The 14,196-nt window shown below is 38.3% G+C and overlaps 1 protein-coding gene across 1 annotated transcript in view; it reads left to right on the plus strand.

Annotated features, from left to right (window-relative positions):
• Positions 1–14,196, plus strand: part of ASAH1 (N-acylsphingosine amidohydrolase 1) — a 48,566-nt gene that overhangs the window by 28,852 nt on the left and 5,518 nt on the right. Inside the window, exons 3-10 of the mRNA XM_032329271.1 lie at positions 1,638–1,728; positions 2,134–2,220; positions 5,159–5,237; positions 10,195–10,269; positions 11,135–11,180; positions 11,930–12,074; positions 12,633–12,687; positions 12,810–12,891. Of these exons, the coding sequence (XP_032185162.1) occupies positions 1,638–1,728; positions 2,134–2,220; positions 5,159–5,237; positions 10,195–10,269; positions 11,135–11,180; positions 11,930–12,074; positions 12,633–12,687; positions 12,810–12,891 (660 nt within the window). The remainder of the gene's footprint in view (positions 1–1,637; positions 1,729–2,133; positions 2,221–5,158; positions 5,238–10,194; positions 10,270–11,134; positions 11,181–11,929; positions 12,075–12,632; positions 12,688–12,809; positions 12,892–14,196) is intronic.

Here is a 14,196-nt window from a genome sequence, read left to right on the forward strand (position 1 = left end):
TCAAACACGATTTAATGATGTTTATTGTTTGCAGTAAAGTGGGAAAATATTCTATAGTCATGACTATTGATTGAATACCGATACTGCTGAGTATTTTTTGTGTGTTTCGTGTAATCTTTACTGCCCTCAGTAAGGTAGATAATGTTTATTTTTCTAGGAAACTGAGGTACAGATGTTAAATATGGAGATATTTTAGAAAAATGTTTAATGAGAAGTAAAATGTGGGATCATGGTTAAGCTTTAGTTATTAAAATGATTTTGTTCATCAGTTTCACAGTTCTTTCAAAGGTGGAGGTGTTACTAAAGAGAGATTTGGGGGTCTCCCCATGCCCACTTAATCTAATCCTCTGCTGTACTGAGTTTATCTCTTCCCCATTTCTTCTTTGGAATCCTTGAGCCTACCTAAAGAAGAATCAGGATGGATATAGATTTGGGTTATGTTGATATTCTAAGGGGAAGAGCAGCTGATGGGAATTCAGAAAACCTGTCTTAGGGCAGTACCACCAATGTCCACAGCTCCAGTGGCCACTGCTTTACCATCACTCCTAGACATGGAAATCTGGGTGCTTGCTGGCAGGGAGGGGAGACCACTGGTAGCACCTACCTGTAATGGGATGAACAAGATTTTTTTTTTTTAATTGTGGGACCGAATGTTGCTTATGAAATTATGACCAGTTAGAAGCTGAATTAATTTGTTTTTATGTTAGGCTTTTTTCTAGGAATTAAGTATCAAAGTCTTTAATATAGATATCAGTTACTGTAGCTCACACTAGCATGTACCTTGTGTTTCTCTGGAGCAGAAAAATAATGGTGCACATGCTGGCTGTTTTTAGGCATACCTCTAAGCTGATAAATCACTGAATGGCACACCCTTAGAGGCATAGTAAGAAGATCTGGAAGATAATGTTTCTGTAGCTAAGGAGAAAGGTGGTAGCATTCATCTACCAGAAATAAGCTCCAATGATAAAGGAGTGGACGTTGCTATATCCTCAGAGTAGAACCTGCTATTTCTCAGTTGAAGAGTAGTAAATGCATATGATTGGAACAGTTCTTGGGTGTGCACTGACTACAGAAGAATGCATGGCAGGAAGAGACTCATGGCTGAGTGAGTACTGAAGGTTTCTGAAGCCAGTCATGGGAAGCTAATACATGTTGCCACTTCTGGAGGCTTAAAAGGCAACTGTACGGAAGCCAGTGCTAAGACAATGATTTGGCAGTAGTGTGACTGTCTAACAGGGAATTCTGAGACTGGGAAACCAATCAGAGAAGTGCCCAAAGCCTAGACTAAGTCTCTGCAGAGATCTAGGAGGGCACAAAAGGCAGATATTTTCGAGCACTGAGATTCAGATGACATGTGGCTCTGAGCCAAAATTCTTTCACTTATCTTCAGTTCACTTTAATCTTCCAGAATGTATAACTCTATTCTAAGATTTCTGAAATTGTTTGTGATTGTGTATACAACATAGGGCAGAAACAATAGCTGGGAAAATGAGCTTTTGTGCAAACCTTGGTTTGAGTACTAGCTTCTATGTTATTGTTAAGAATATGCCTCTAACATATCCATCTCAAATGTAACTGTCTAACTCCCGTCAAAAAACTGCTTTTTTCATTTTATGGTTCCACGCCTCTCATTACAGCTATAGGGGTCCAGTTCCATGGTACACCATAAATCTTGACTTACCGCCCTACAAAAGATGGCATGAATTGATGGTTGACAAGGCACCAGCGGTATGCTGATTGTTAAATCTTCTATTTCTGACATTACTGAATATATTGCATTTTTAAAAGAGCATTTCATGAAATTACACACCAAGTATTTTAAGGATATAATTTTGATATTTTTCTCCTGTTAACAATAATAGAAGAAATGATGCCATTTTTCTATAGCTTCCTGATCTTTTTACTCACCTTTGCCTTTGTTTCTATCATCTGTATTTTTCTAATTAATAAATAAAATAGCCTGTTAAAGATGCATTGTGTGTATAGATCAGGTGAAAATATTTTCAAATAGCACTCTCTCTATATATGGATAAATCAAAAGGTCTTTGTCTGTTTTCATATTACCAATATTAATCTTAAGTAGTCAACATTTTTTATGTCTCTTATTAATTAAACAATTTATTTATTTTTCAGCTAAGAATTATAGTGAATTCCCTGAAGGATCTAGTAAATGCATTTGTGCCAAGTGGAAAAATTATGCAGATAGTGGATCAAAAGTTGGTAAGAAATATTATTTCCCACAATAAATTATAAACATACACATATCCACATATACACACAGAGTTCAGAAAAGGCTCTGGTATTTATTTAAAGGCATAAATTGACAACTTCTTCTAAGGAGTTTCGACAAGTTTTCATTTATTCTAGACAACTATCAAAAGTTAGACTTAAAATTCTGGGGTTTGGTAATGTATAAATAATAGGACACAAAATAGCATGACAAATTTTGGCAATTAACTGCCCCTTAATTTTAAGTATGGACTACTTAGACAACAGTGGACACATATGTGTTTATCTGGGAGCATGGTATGCCCTTCCCCTTAGACATACAATTGACCCTTGAACAGCACAGGTTTAAATTGGGAAGGTCCACCCATACATGGATTATTTTTCTTATAAATACAGCAAAGTACCGTAAATGAAATGTATTTTCTTTTCCTTATGATTTTTTTTAAGATTTTCTTTTCTCTAGCTTTTTAAAATGTAAGAATACAGGTTAAAATATTTATATAACATAGAAAATGTGTGTTAATTAACTGTTGATATTATCAGTAAGCTTTCTGGTCAGCAGTAAACCATTAGTGGTTTTGGGAGAGTCAAACATTATACGGGGACTTTCAGCTATTCAGGAGGTGCGCACTCCTAACCCCACTCATCGTTAATTGTACTTGTATTTGCAAGTTCACTATTAAAAATTTGGGTTGTGTGTGGGTTTTTTGCTTTTTGTTGTTGTTGTTGTTTTATTTGAAGTACTTTGCCTCTATAGCTCAGGACACCCAGAGATTTTTCTACATATGACCAAATGACATATTCAACCTGGCTCTGCTCTTTAGGGAGGCCCTCAGTAGCTGTGACCATTGAAACTCACTTGGGTTGAGTGTAGCTTCTAGCAGTGTATTTGCCAAATCAGCTCATTTTCCTCTTGGTCATGCAGGAAGACTCCATTTCTTCAGCTTCTTTTATTTTTTTTTAAGATTTTATTTATTTATTTGACACAGAGAGAGATCACAAGTAGGCAGAGAGGCAGGCAGAGAGAGAGAGAGAGGAGGAAGCAGGCTCCCCACAGAGCAGAGAGCCCGACGCGGAACTCCATCCCAGGACCCTGAGATCATGACCTGAGCCGAAGGCAGCGGCTTAACCCACTGAGCCACCCAGGCGCCCCCTTCAGCTTCTTTTTAATATAGGTGGGACCAATGGAAATTCTAGGGCCTGGCCCTTATTGCTCCCGAGAGATCCTTATCACCCTGTTTTGGTCCTTGCTTTGGGACCCTGTATGTTCTGCAGGGTACAAAGGATTGGGAAGACCACCAAGGGCCTAGGGCAAATGTTTCAGCACTTAGGACATTTGGGATTGGATAATATTTTGTTGTGGGAACTGTCTGTGCATTGTTGGGTGTTTAGCAGCATCTCTAGCCTCTACCCACAGGGTGTACCCCTTCATTTTTGAAAACCAGAAATGCCTGTAGGTATCACCAAATCTGCCCTAGAGGATAAAACCACCCCTAGTTAAGCATCATGGAGTCCTAGAGACTGGATGCTCTATGCATATCATCCCTGAGACACTTGCACCTGCCAGCCGCCAACTCTGTTCTCCCACATACTCATGCTTTCAGAGTCTTTGATTAAGTGACCCCTTCATGTTTACTAACCAGACCTCCCCCACATACAAAGGTTCACAGGAACAACAGACAGGAGGCCCTCCCATTCCCCTCCTCTGCATGTCAGCAGGATGGTACATGTCCAGGATTGCATTCAGACAACATTGGGTTCTTTTCCCTTAATCATTGGACTTAAAGGCTGGATCAGTCCCGTAATAACTATATCCTTTGACACATTTCTTAAGCTGTGAAATGTCAGGTTTCTCATCAGGGAGAACACAACTAATAATAACACGTATTTTATATGTTCGCTGTGAGAATTAAGGGAAATACTGTATATAAAGCACAGTGCCTGAATATGATTAAGTGGTTAATACATGTTCAGTAAGTCATCTTTGTTTGTTACATAGGCAGGAATATTCCACTTGTGTAATGCTTTGAATTCCTAAGGAGTGGAAGTAAAAGTGCTTAGATCACATGATATAAACACCAAGTTGGTGACAAATGAGACTTGCAGATTTTAAGCACTTTATTAGTGAGAGGCTGTGAGCTTAAATTGTAATTTCACTTTTAGTGGAAAGTTGCCTTTGAGAATAAAAATATGTGCCGGCTGGGATTTTGCTCCTGTGTCCTTTGTTTGCTAACAAACTGTGATAATGCATCTAGCCCGGGAAGCCCATTTACCAAGACAGAAGGTTTTGTGAATGAATAGAAGACAGTGTGGATAGGAAGTGTAGTAATTAGGATGCATTGCCAAGGTGAGAGGGTGAGTTTGGGCAGAGATAAGGGGTACTTATGAAGTGTTTGTGGGCCATGTTAGTCATCCAAATGCAGTTATTGCCAGTTATCTCTTTTTTGTGGAGAACGGGGTAAAATACAAGGCAGGAAAAAAGTCATAGGTCTTGGCATAATACCGGAGAACAGTTGAGTTTAAGGGAATAAAAGCGATAGTTAAAGAACGAGGGGCCCAATATTGAGTCTAGAAAGAGTCTCTTAGAAATATAGGATATAAAAGTGCTTTATAGGGGCACCTGGGTGGCTCAGTGGGTTACAGCCTCTGCCTTAGGCTCAAGTAATGATCCCAGGGTCCTGGGATCGAGCCCTACATCAGGCTCTCTCTTCAGCAGAGCCTGCTTCCTCCTCTCTCTCTGCCTGCCTCTCTGCCTACTTGTGATCTCTTTCTGTCAAATACATAAACAAAATCTTAAAAAAAAAAAGTGCTTTATAATGACTTTTATTACTTCTCATGGAAGGAGCATCTAGAACATATTATATGTAAAAGAACCAAATCTCAAAGCAACCCTTTAGGTCGAATGTTTGATAATTTATTTGTTTTCCAGCCTGGCCTACTTGGCAACTTTCCTGGTCCATTTGAGGAGGAAATGAAGGGGATCGCAGCTGTTACTGAGATACCTTTAGGTAAAGTTCACTTTGCAGCTTTTGTAAGATTTAATAAAGCACTTTAAAAATTTTCTATTGAGGTATGGTCTACATACAGTAAAGTGCATAGATCTTAAGTATACAGTTCAATAAAACTTTTAAAATGCATGAATTCATGTAATCACAACTCAGGTCAAGACAAGGAAATTCTAGCAATCCAGAATGCTTCATCATGCCATCTCACAGATAGTACCAAATCCCCAAGTTAACTGCTTATTCTGACTTCACCATACATGAGTTCTGCCTTCTTGAACCTCCGTACACAGTGTGAACTGTTGTGTCAGGTTTCTTGTAGTTATCTAGAGTACTGAAATCTGTCTATCTAGAGTACCTATCTAGAGGTTGTATGCTACTATATAAATAGGATGTTTGGGTGTTTTCTAGACTTTGGATATCAAGAATAAAACAGTTATGAATATTCTTGTATCTGTCTTTGATGGACATGTTCACTCATTTCTGTTGGATATATTGGATTATAGGGTAGCTATGTTTGAGCCTTATAGATTCTGCCAAACAGTTTTCCAAAGTAATTGTATCCACTGACAAATAGTACAAGAGTTTTACTTTCCTCTCCTTAATACGTCTCTACCTGCTAGCATCAGTGTTTTTCATTTGAGCCACTTTGTTGAGTGTGTGGAATCCCATTATTGTGTCATTTGCTTTTTCTTGATGACTGTAAGATTGTACGACTATTGACCTTTTCTTTCAGTGGTTAGCGTTTTGGTGGTTTTTGCTTCTTTAGAAAAATGATTAAAAAAGATAGTCTGTCTCTCTTTCCTTCCTTCCTCCTACAGTTGAAATGTTTGTTACAGTCTTTGCCCATTTTCATTGGTTTTAAAACATTCTTTTTTTTCTAAGTTTTTCTTTTAATTCCACTTAGTTAACATAGTGTTATATAGTTTCAGGTGTATGATGTAGTGATTCAGCAGTTCCATACATACGTCACCTGGTGTTCATCACAAGTGCACTCCATAAATCACCCACCTCCCCTTTGGTAACTATCCGTTTGTTCGTTAAGAGTCTGTTTTTTGATTTGTCCCTCTCTCTGTTTTCCCCTTTGTTCATTTGTTTTGTTTCTTAAATTCCACATATGAGTGAAATCGTATGATATTTGTCTTTCTTTGACTGACTTATTTCACTTGGCATTATACACTCTAGCTCTATCCATGTTGTTGCAGATGGCAAGATTTCATTCTTTTTTATGGCTGTTTAATGTTACATTGTGTATATACATGTATATAGATATAGACACCCCCCCCAAATCTTCTTATCCATTCATCATTCAGTGGACACTTCAGCTTCTTCCATAATTTGGTTATTGTAAATAATGCTGCTGTAAACAGGAATGCATGTATCCCTTTGATTCAGTGTATTTGTGTTCTTTGGCTACATGCCCAGTAGTGTGATTGCTAGATTGTAGGGTAGTTCCTTTTTTTTTTTTTTAAAGACTTTATTTATTGGACAGACAGAGATCACAAGTGGGCAGAGACAAGCAGAGAGAGAGAGAGAGAGAGAGAGAGGGAGAGGGAGAGAAGCAGGTTCCCTGCTGAGCAGAGAGCCCGATGCAGGGCTTGATCCCAGGACCCTGAGATCATGACCTGAGCCAAAGGCAGAGGCTTAACCCACTGAGCCACCCAGGCACCCTGGGTAGTTCTCTTTTTAACTTTGTGAGGAACCTCCATACTGTTTTCCATAGTGGCCATACCAGTTTGCATTCCCACCAGCAGCGCACTTTTTCTCCATATCCTCACCAACACGTGTTGTTTCTTGTGGTGTTGATTTTGCGCATTCTGACAGGTGTGAGGTGATAGCTCATTATAGTTTTAATTTGCATTTCCCTGATGGTAGTGATAATAACCTCTTTTCATGTGTCTGCTGGCCATCTATGTCTTCTTTGGAGAAATGTCTGTTTATGTCTTCTGGATTGTTTGTTTTTTGGGTGTTGAGTTTATGTAAGTTCTTTATCTATTCTGGATACTAACAGTTTATTGGATATGTCATTTGCAGATATCTTCTCCCATTCTGTAGGTTGCCTTTTAGTATGGTTGATTGTTTCCTTTGCTGTGCAGAAGCTTTTTATCTTGAAGTCCCAATAGTTTGTTTTTGCTTTTGTTTCCCTTGCCTCAGGAGACATATGTAGGAAAATGTTCCTATGGCCAATGTCAGAAATTACTGCCTATGCTTTCTTCTAGGGTTTTTAATGGTTTCATGTCTCATGTTTAGGTCTTTAAGCTATTTTGAATTTATTTGGGTGTGTGTTACAAGGAAGTGGTCCAGTTTCATTCTTCTACATGTTGGTATCCAGTTTCCCCAACACTGTTTGTTGAAGAGATTGTCATGTTCCCTTTGGATATTCTTTCCTGTTTTTTCAGAGATTAATTGACCATATAATTGTGGGTTTATTTGTGGGCTTTCCATTCTGTTCCATTGATCTATGTGTGTATTTTTGCTCCAGTACTATACTGGTTTTTTAAATTTTTTTTAATTTAAATTAATTCATATATAATGTATTATTTGTCTCAGAGTTAGAGTTCAATGACTCATCAGTCTCCTATAACATCCAGTGCTCATTACATCATGTACCTTCCTCAGTTTCCATCACACAGTTACACCATCCCTCTACCCTCCCCCAGCAACCCTCAGTTTGTTTCCTAAGGTTAAGAGTCTCCTATGGTTTTTCTCCCTCTCTAGTTTTGTCTTGTTTAATTTTTTTTTCCTTACTGTTTTGATCACTCCAGCTTTGTATTATAACTTGAAGTCCAGAATGGTGATGCCTCCAGCTTTGCTTTTCTTTTTCAAGATTGCTTTGGCTATTCAGGGTGTTTTGTGTTTCCATACTAATGTTAAGATTGTTTGTTCTAGTTCTGTGAAAAATCCCATTGGTATTTTGATGGAGATTGCATTGAATGTGTAGGTTGCTTTGGGTAGTAGATGGTTTTAAGGAATTCTTTATATATTCTGGCTACAAATCAGATTATATGCATTCTGAATATCTTCTCTGTGGCTTCAAGTCCGTGGCTTGCATTTTTACTCCCTTACTGGTGGCTTTTAGTATGTAGAAATCCTTAATTTTAATGAATTCCAATTTAATTTAATGAAAAAGACTTTTCCTGCCACCTCCATTTTATTTTTAAGCTACCATAGTGATAGAGCTCTTTTAAGTAGCCAGTAGTACCTTGTTGTTTTGTTTGTTTGTTTTAACAAGAGAGAGGATTCAGAATTTCTGAAAATCAAAAGTAGTTATCAGTAAAGGTGGCTGTTTTTTTTATTGTTTTTTGCCTCTTTTAAAAAAATGATGTAGGGACGGCTGGGCAACTCAGTCAGTTAAGCATCTGATTTTGGCTTGAGTCATGATCTCAGGGTCCTGGGATCAAGCTCTGTGTTGATCAAGCTCTGTTCAGCAGAGAATCTGCTTGTCCCTCTCCCTCTGCCCCTTCTCACACTCATGCTCCATCTTTCAAATAAATAAATAACATATTTTTTAAATGATGTAAAAAGATGGTCAACATACTGGGAATATATTCTTATAGCCTATATGAAAAACAAGTCTTTAATTTCTTTATTATGTAAAAAGCCCAAAAAATAAAAACCACATATAAATATCTTGAGAGAAAAACAAATTAAAAAGATTAACATGGGGTGCCTGGGTGGCTCACTGGGGTAAAGCCTCTACCTTCGGCTCGGGTCCTGGAATGGAGCCCCACATTGGGCTCTCTGCTCAGCGGGAAACCTGCCTTCCTCCTCTCTCTCTCTTTCTCTGCCTGCCTCTCTGCCTTCTTGTGATCTCTGAATGTCAAATAAATAAATAAAATCTTTAAAAAAGAAAAAAAAAAGATTAACACATGATTTATAATAAAGTAAGAACAGAATCTTATCAAAATAGAAGTAAAATAAACATTAGATTAGGATCGGGAAGACATGTTAAGCTTAACATGTTAACATGACTGTGATAGAGATAGTGTGCTGTATATCTCTATTAAATAAATTTTTTTGTTTGCATTTGGTTGATACACAGAGTTAAGTTTTGGGTATACAACATAGTGTTTCAGCACATCACTCTTGTAGTGTACTATGCTCACCAAAAGTGTAGCTAGAACACTGTAATAGTGTCACTGGCTATATTCCCTATATGCTGTGCCTTTTATTCCCAGGGTGTATGCCTGTTACTTAAATGCTTATTGGTATTATTATACAGTTTTGGAAAAATACTCAAAAATTATAATGTTTTAAAATGGATTTTCTTGGTAGCTCTCCACTAATTTTATTAATAGTTCCTGGATCTCCTTTTTTCACCTCAGAAATATTTGTCACCTCTAAAAATGTGAGCAAAATAACATGTTCAGTATATAATAGAGAGCCAGATGTATTGAGTTAACATATTTTAGGGGCACCTGGGTGGCTCAGTCAGTTAAGTGTCACTCATGATTTTGGTTCAGGTCATGATCTCATGGGTCAGCTCACGTGGTGATCTCATGGGTTGTGGGATCAAGCCCTGCCTGAGGCTCCGTGCTCGTTGGAGAGTCTTCTTGAGATTCTCTCCCTATAACCCCTCCCTCCATTCGCACGCATGATCTCTCGCTCTCTCAAATAAATATTTTTTTAAAAGTTGTCATATGTTCGCACCCCTAAACCAAATTAAAATGATGCACATTAATGAAAAATTTGGACATCATGTTACAGTACAATTCTAGTATGCCTGGGTGTTCAACTTGCCCAAATAGCTGACCCTTTGGGGGCTTGTTTTGTGTCTGTAGAGTATAGGCTGGTGAGATACTTCCACCTGACCAACTGTGCAGGTGTGTTCAGACTGTCTGCAGACTCATATGCCACAGCAAAAATGCACAAGATGACTGTTAAACCTTTTCTTAAAAAAGAATTTTCTAACAATGTCATAGCTCTGTATATTGACCAAGAAATGTCCTTTCTTTTCTCATAGGAGAGATTATTTCATTCAATGTGTTCTATGAATTTTTTACCATTTGCACTTCAATAATAACAGAAGACAAAGAAGGTAAATGTGTGCTGAGGGAGGGTGGGCAGTGCAAAGTACAAAGTAGAAGAAAAATCTAAATAAATAGAATTAGAACTTGTAATATGCAGGCTTACTCTTCAGATTCTCTGTATGTAGCATCTAGTTTGAAGATCTCAGCAAATTTTTAAAAGACTACCGTAATGGCTACTAAAGTTTAATTCAGGGATGCATAACCCTTGGAAGAAGTGTTTCAGGACTGTAAACGTTCTTATCCTTTCTGCTAGTCTGCCTTATACTGTTCATGATTTAGTATAAGTATTCATAGGGGTAAGCGATTATCTTTATATGGATAAGATAGCCTTTCGTTAAAGCCCAGGACAAATCTTGTCCCATCATCTCCCAGCCAAGGGACCCTGTGTAGACCAGCTTCACTTCCCCATTTTTTTTTTTTTCCTGGTAGTTCCCCAGAATGCAGGCACAGGATGATGTATCCTGATTTACTGTTAATTTTTACCTCTCCTCTCAGGAGAAAGTCTGCCTGGTACCTCCCCTTTGAAGTGTTGAGCTGTAGGTAACAATTGCTGAAGGGAAGTGTGTTGGCAAGTCACATTAGGTGACTTAGGTACTTGTCAGTGGACCAAAGAAGGAGCACTGATTCTTTTCCCTTATTATAATTTTACCTGGAACCCTGTGTTCTCAGATAATTAGGAGGGGATCTGGCCATTGTGACAGGCACAACAGTTTGATCTTATTAAGGCTATGATATTAGGATGTTGCTTAATTCTTACTGTTGAACAGTTGTAAATATCAGTAAACCAGAATTAAATGTCCAGCTTTGAGTTAGAATCTGTTATACTATCATATGCATCCATTATGCTTCATGTCTCTCCTTACTTCAAATTAGGTCATCTACTACATGGACGAAACATGGACTTTGGAGTGTTTCTTGGGTAAGTAAAGAACATGGTGAGTGTCAGTCCTTAGGAAGAGTATGTTGTATTACATTGATGAAAAGTAAATCATACATCATGCCCCAAATATGACCAGAAGTGAAGATACTGGATCCCTAGTTTTGAGACAAAGTTGGGGACACTCTTTGGGAGCCCATAACGGAGTTAAACCTAGTAAACAGAAATCTGGAGCATGACTAAAGGCCCCAGCTGCATGTTGGGCTTACTGCTTAGAAGGGAAGAACAGCATTCTTTTTTACATCTTCTTAACATTCCTGGAAAAATACAACAGTGCTTTGTAATTAGAGACATACATTTGAATATGGAGTTTGCTCTTTAGTAGGCTGTGTTGTTTTGAGTTATTTAGCTTCTCTGAGCCTCTAGTTTTATCACATGGAAAATGGAGGGTAAAACCACTCACATTGCAAAGTTCTTGTGAGGCTTGGTCATTAATGGATTAGGGAGATATAATGCCTGGCTGTGATCATTATATATTCATTATTATCATCGTTTTTTTAAAAAAGATTTTTATTTATTTATTTATTTGACAGACAGAGATCACAAGTAGGCAGAGGCAGGCAGAGAGAAAGGGAAGCAGGCTCCCCGCTGAGCAGAGAGCCCGACTCGGGGCTCGTTCCCAGGACCCTGGGATCATGAACCGAGCCAAAGGCAGAGGTTTTAACCCACTGAGCCACCCAGGTACCCTATCATCATTGTTTTTAAATGTCACTGTAATTTGTCTTTTGTAGGTGGAATATAAACAATAATACCTGGGTCGTAACTGAGCAACTCAAACCTTTGACAGTGAACTTGGACTTCCAAAGAAACAATAAAACTGTCTTCAAGGCTTCAAGCTTTGCTGGCTATGTGGGCATGTTAACAGGATTCAAACCAGTAAGGAGTCTACTCTTACATAATTTTACAGGTAGCTCTGTGTCCTGCTTTTACTGCCTGTGAAGGGTGGGGTCTAAGGACCTAAAAAGAATATGAAGCCTCAGTCCATCCCTTTGTACTTTTGTCACCATCACAGGTGTGAGCTCACGTGGTAGAGAAGAGTAGAGAGGGAACACAGGTTTGTTTCTGAACCTCTTCTGAGGAAAAAGCACGTGGCTGGTTGTGGAGGGCTGGGAATGTAATATAAATCTGGCATCTGGCCTTTAATCTGCTACTCAGACAAGTTAGGCATTTATTCTCTACAGTTCGTTTTCCTTCTCAGACAAGTGTGGCCAGTAATATTCTACCTGATCATTTCACACACTACACATGAAGATGCTTTGAACTTTTAAAAGCTGTTAATAGAATGTGATAGTATAGCTTTGACTCAGCTTTAAATTCCCACCTTCACTCCCCACCCCCTGCATTCCAGGATTTGGCATACCAGCATAAATACGAGGGGGCCTTAAAAACAGGATGGTTGAAGTCTTTGACCTCATTGCTTTGTCTTGTTTTCAGGGACTGCTTAGTCTTACATTAAATGAACGTTTCAGTATAAATGGCGGTTATATGGGTGAGTAGAGTTTTTAAATGGGAATTGTATAGATGTTTTAAGAGGAAGGCCAGACTGTGTCTTCTGGTTCATAGTCTAACCTGATTGCAGGCCTGTGACACTGTGTGTTTGATTTCTTCCAGGTGTCATAGAATGGATTTTGGGAAAGAAAGATGCTATGTGGATAGGGTTTATCACTAGATCAGTTCTGGAAAACAGCACAAGGTAATCTGTTTGATTGCTTTATTCGTTTTATTTTATTTATTTATTTTTTTAAAGATTTTTTTAATTTGACAGACAGATTACAACTAGGCAGAGAAGCAGACAAAGAGAGAGGGAGAAGCAGGCTCCCCGCTGAGCAGAGAGCCCAACGTGGGGCTTGATCCCAGGACCCCAAGATCATGGCCTGAGCCGAAGGCAGAGGCTTAACCCACTGAGCCACCCAGGCACCCCTGCTTTATTCATTTTAAAATTTTATTTTTTGTTGGAGATAAAAGTGACATTAAATATTATCTTGGTTTCGGGTATACAACAAAATGTTTTGGGATTTGTATATATTGTGAAATTATCACCACAGTAAGTCTAGCTAACATCCATCACCACATACAGTTACAGAAACTGTTTACTTTGTGTTGAGAACTTTTAAGATTTACTCTCTTAGCAACGGTCAAATATACAGTATAGTATTGTTAACTATTGTTACCTTGCTGTACATTTTATCTCCAGGAATTACTTATTTTAGAACTGGAAGTTTGATCCCCTTCACCCATTTCTCCCACCCTCTATTCCCCACCTCTAGCAACCACCACTCTGTTCTCTGTATTTGTAAGTTTAATTTTGTTAGATTCTGCATTTAAGTGACATAATAAGGTATCTGTCTTGCTCTGTCTGACTTATCTCACTGAACATAATTCCCTTATGGTCCATCCATGTTGTCATAAATGGCAAGATTTCCTTCCTTTTTTTACACCTGAGTAGTATTCCAGTGTGTGTGTGTGTGTGTGTACATGTACACACACATATACCATATCTTCTTTATCCATTCATCAATCAGTGGTCACTTGGGTTGTTTCCGTGTCTTGGCTGTTGTTACTCAGGCTGCAGTCAACACGGTGCTGCAGGTATCTTTTAAAGTTAGTGTTTTTGTTTCCTTTAGATATATTTCCAGAAGTAGAATTGCTGGATCATATGGTACTTTTTTTATTTTTTGAGGAACCTCCGTACTGTTTTCCGTAAACGCTGCACCAGTTTACATTCCCACCAACAGTGTACAAGTGTTCCCGTTCTCTAGTTCCTCACCAACTCTTATCTTTTTTGATAATAGCTATTCCAGCAGATAAGAGGTGATAATTCATTGTGGTTTTGACTTGCATTCCCCTGGTGATTAGTGATGCTGAGCACATTTTCATGTACTTGTTGGCTACCTGAATATCATCTTAGGAAAAATGCCTAGTCAGATCCTCTACCCATTTTTTATAACAGATTTTTTGTGTGTGTGTGCTACTGAGTTGTCTGAGTGTGATATAATTT

Source organism: Mustela erminea, chromosome 21, assembly GCF_009829155.1.
Source record: "Mustela erminea isolate mMusErm1 chromosome 21, mMusErm1.Pri, whole genome shotgun sequence".
NCBI classification, from domain to species: domain Eukaryota; kingdom Metazoa; phylum Chordata; class Mammalia; order Carnivora; family Mustelidae; genus Mustela; species Mustela erminea.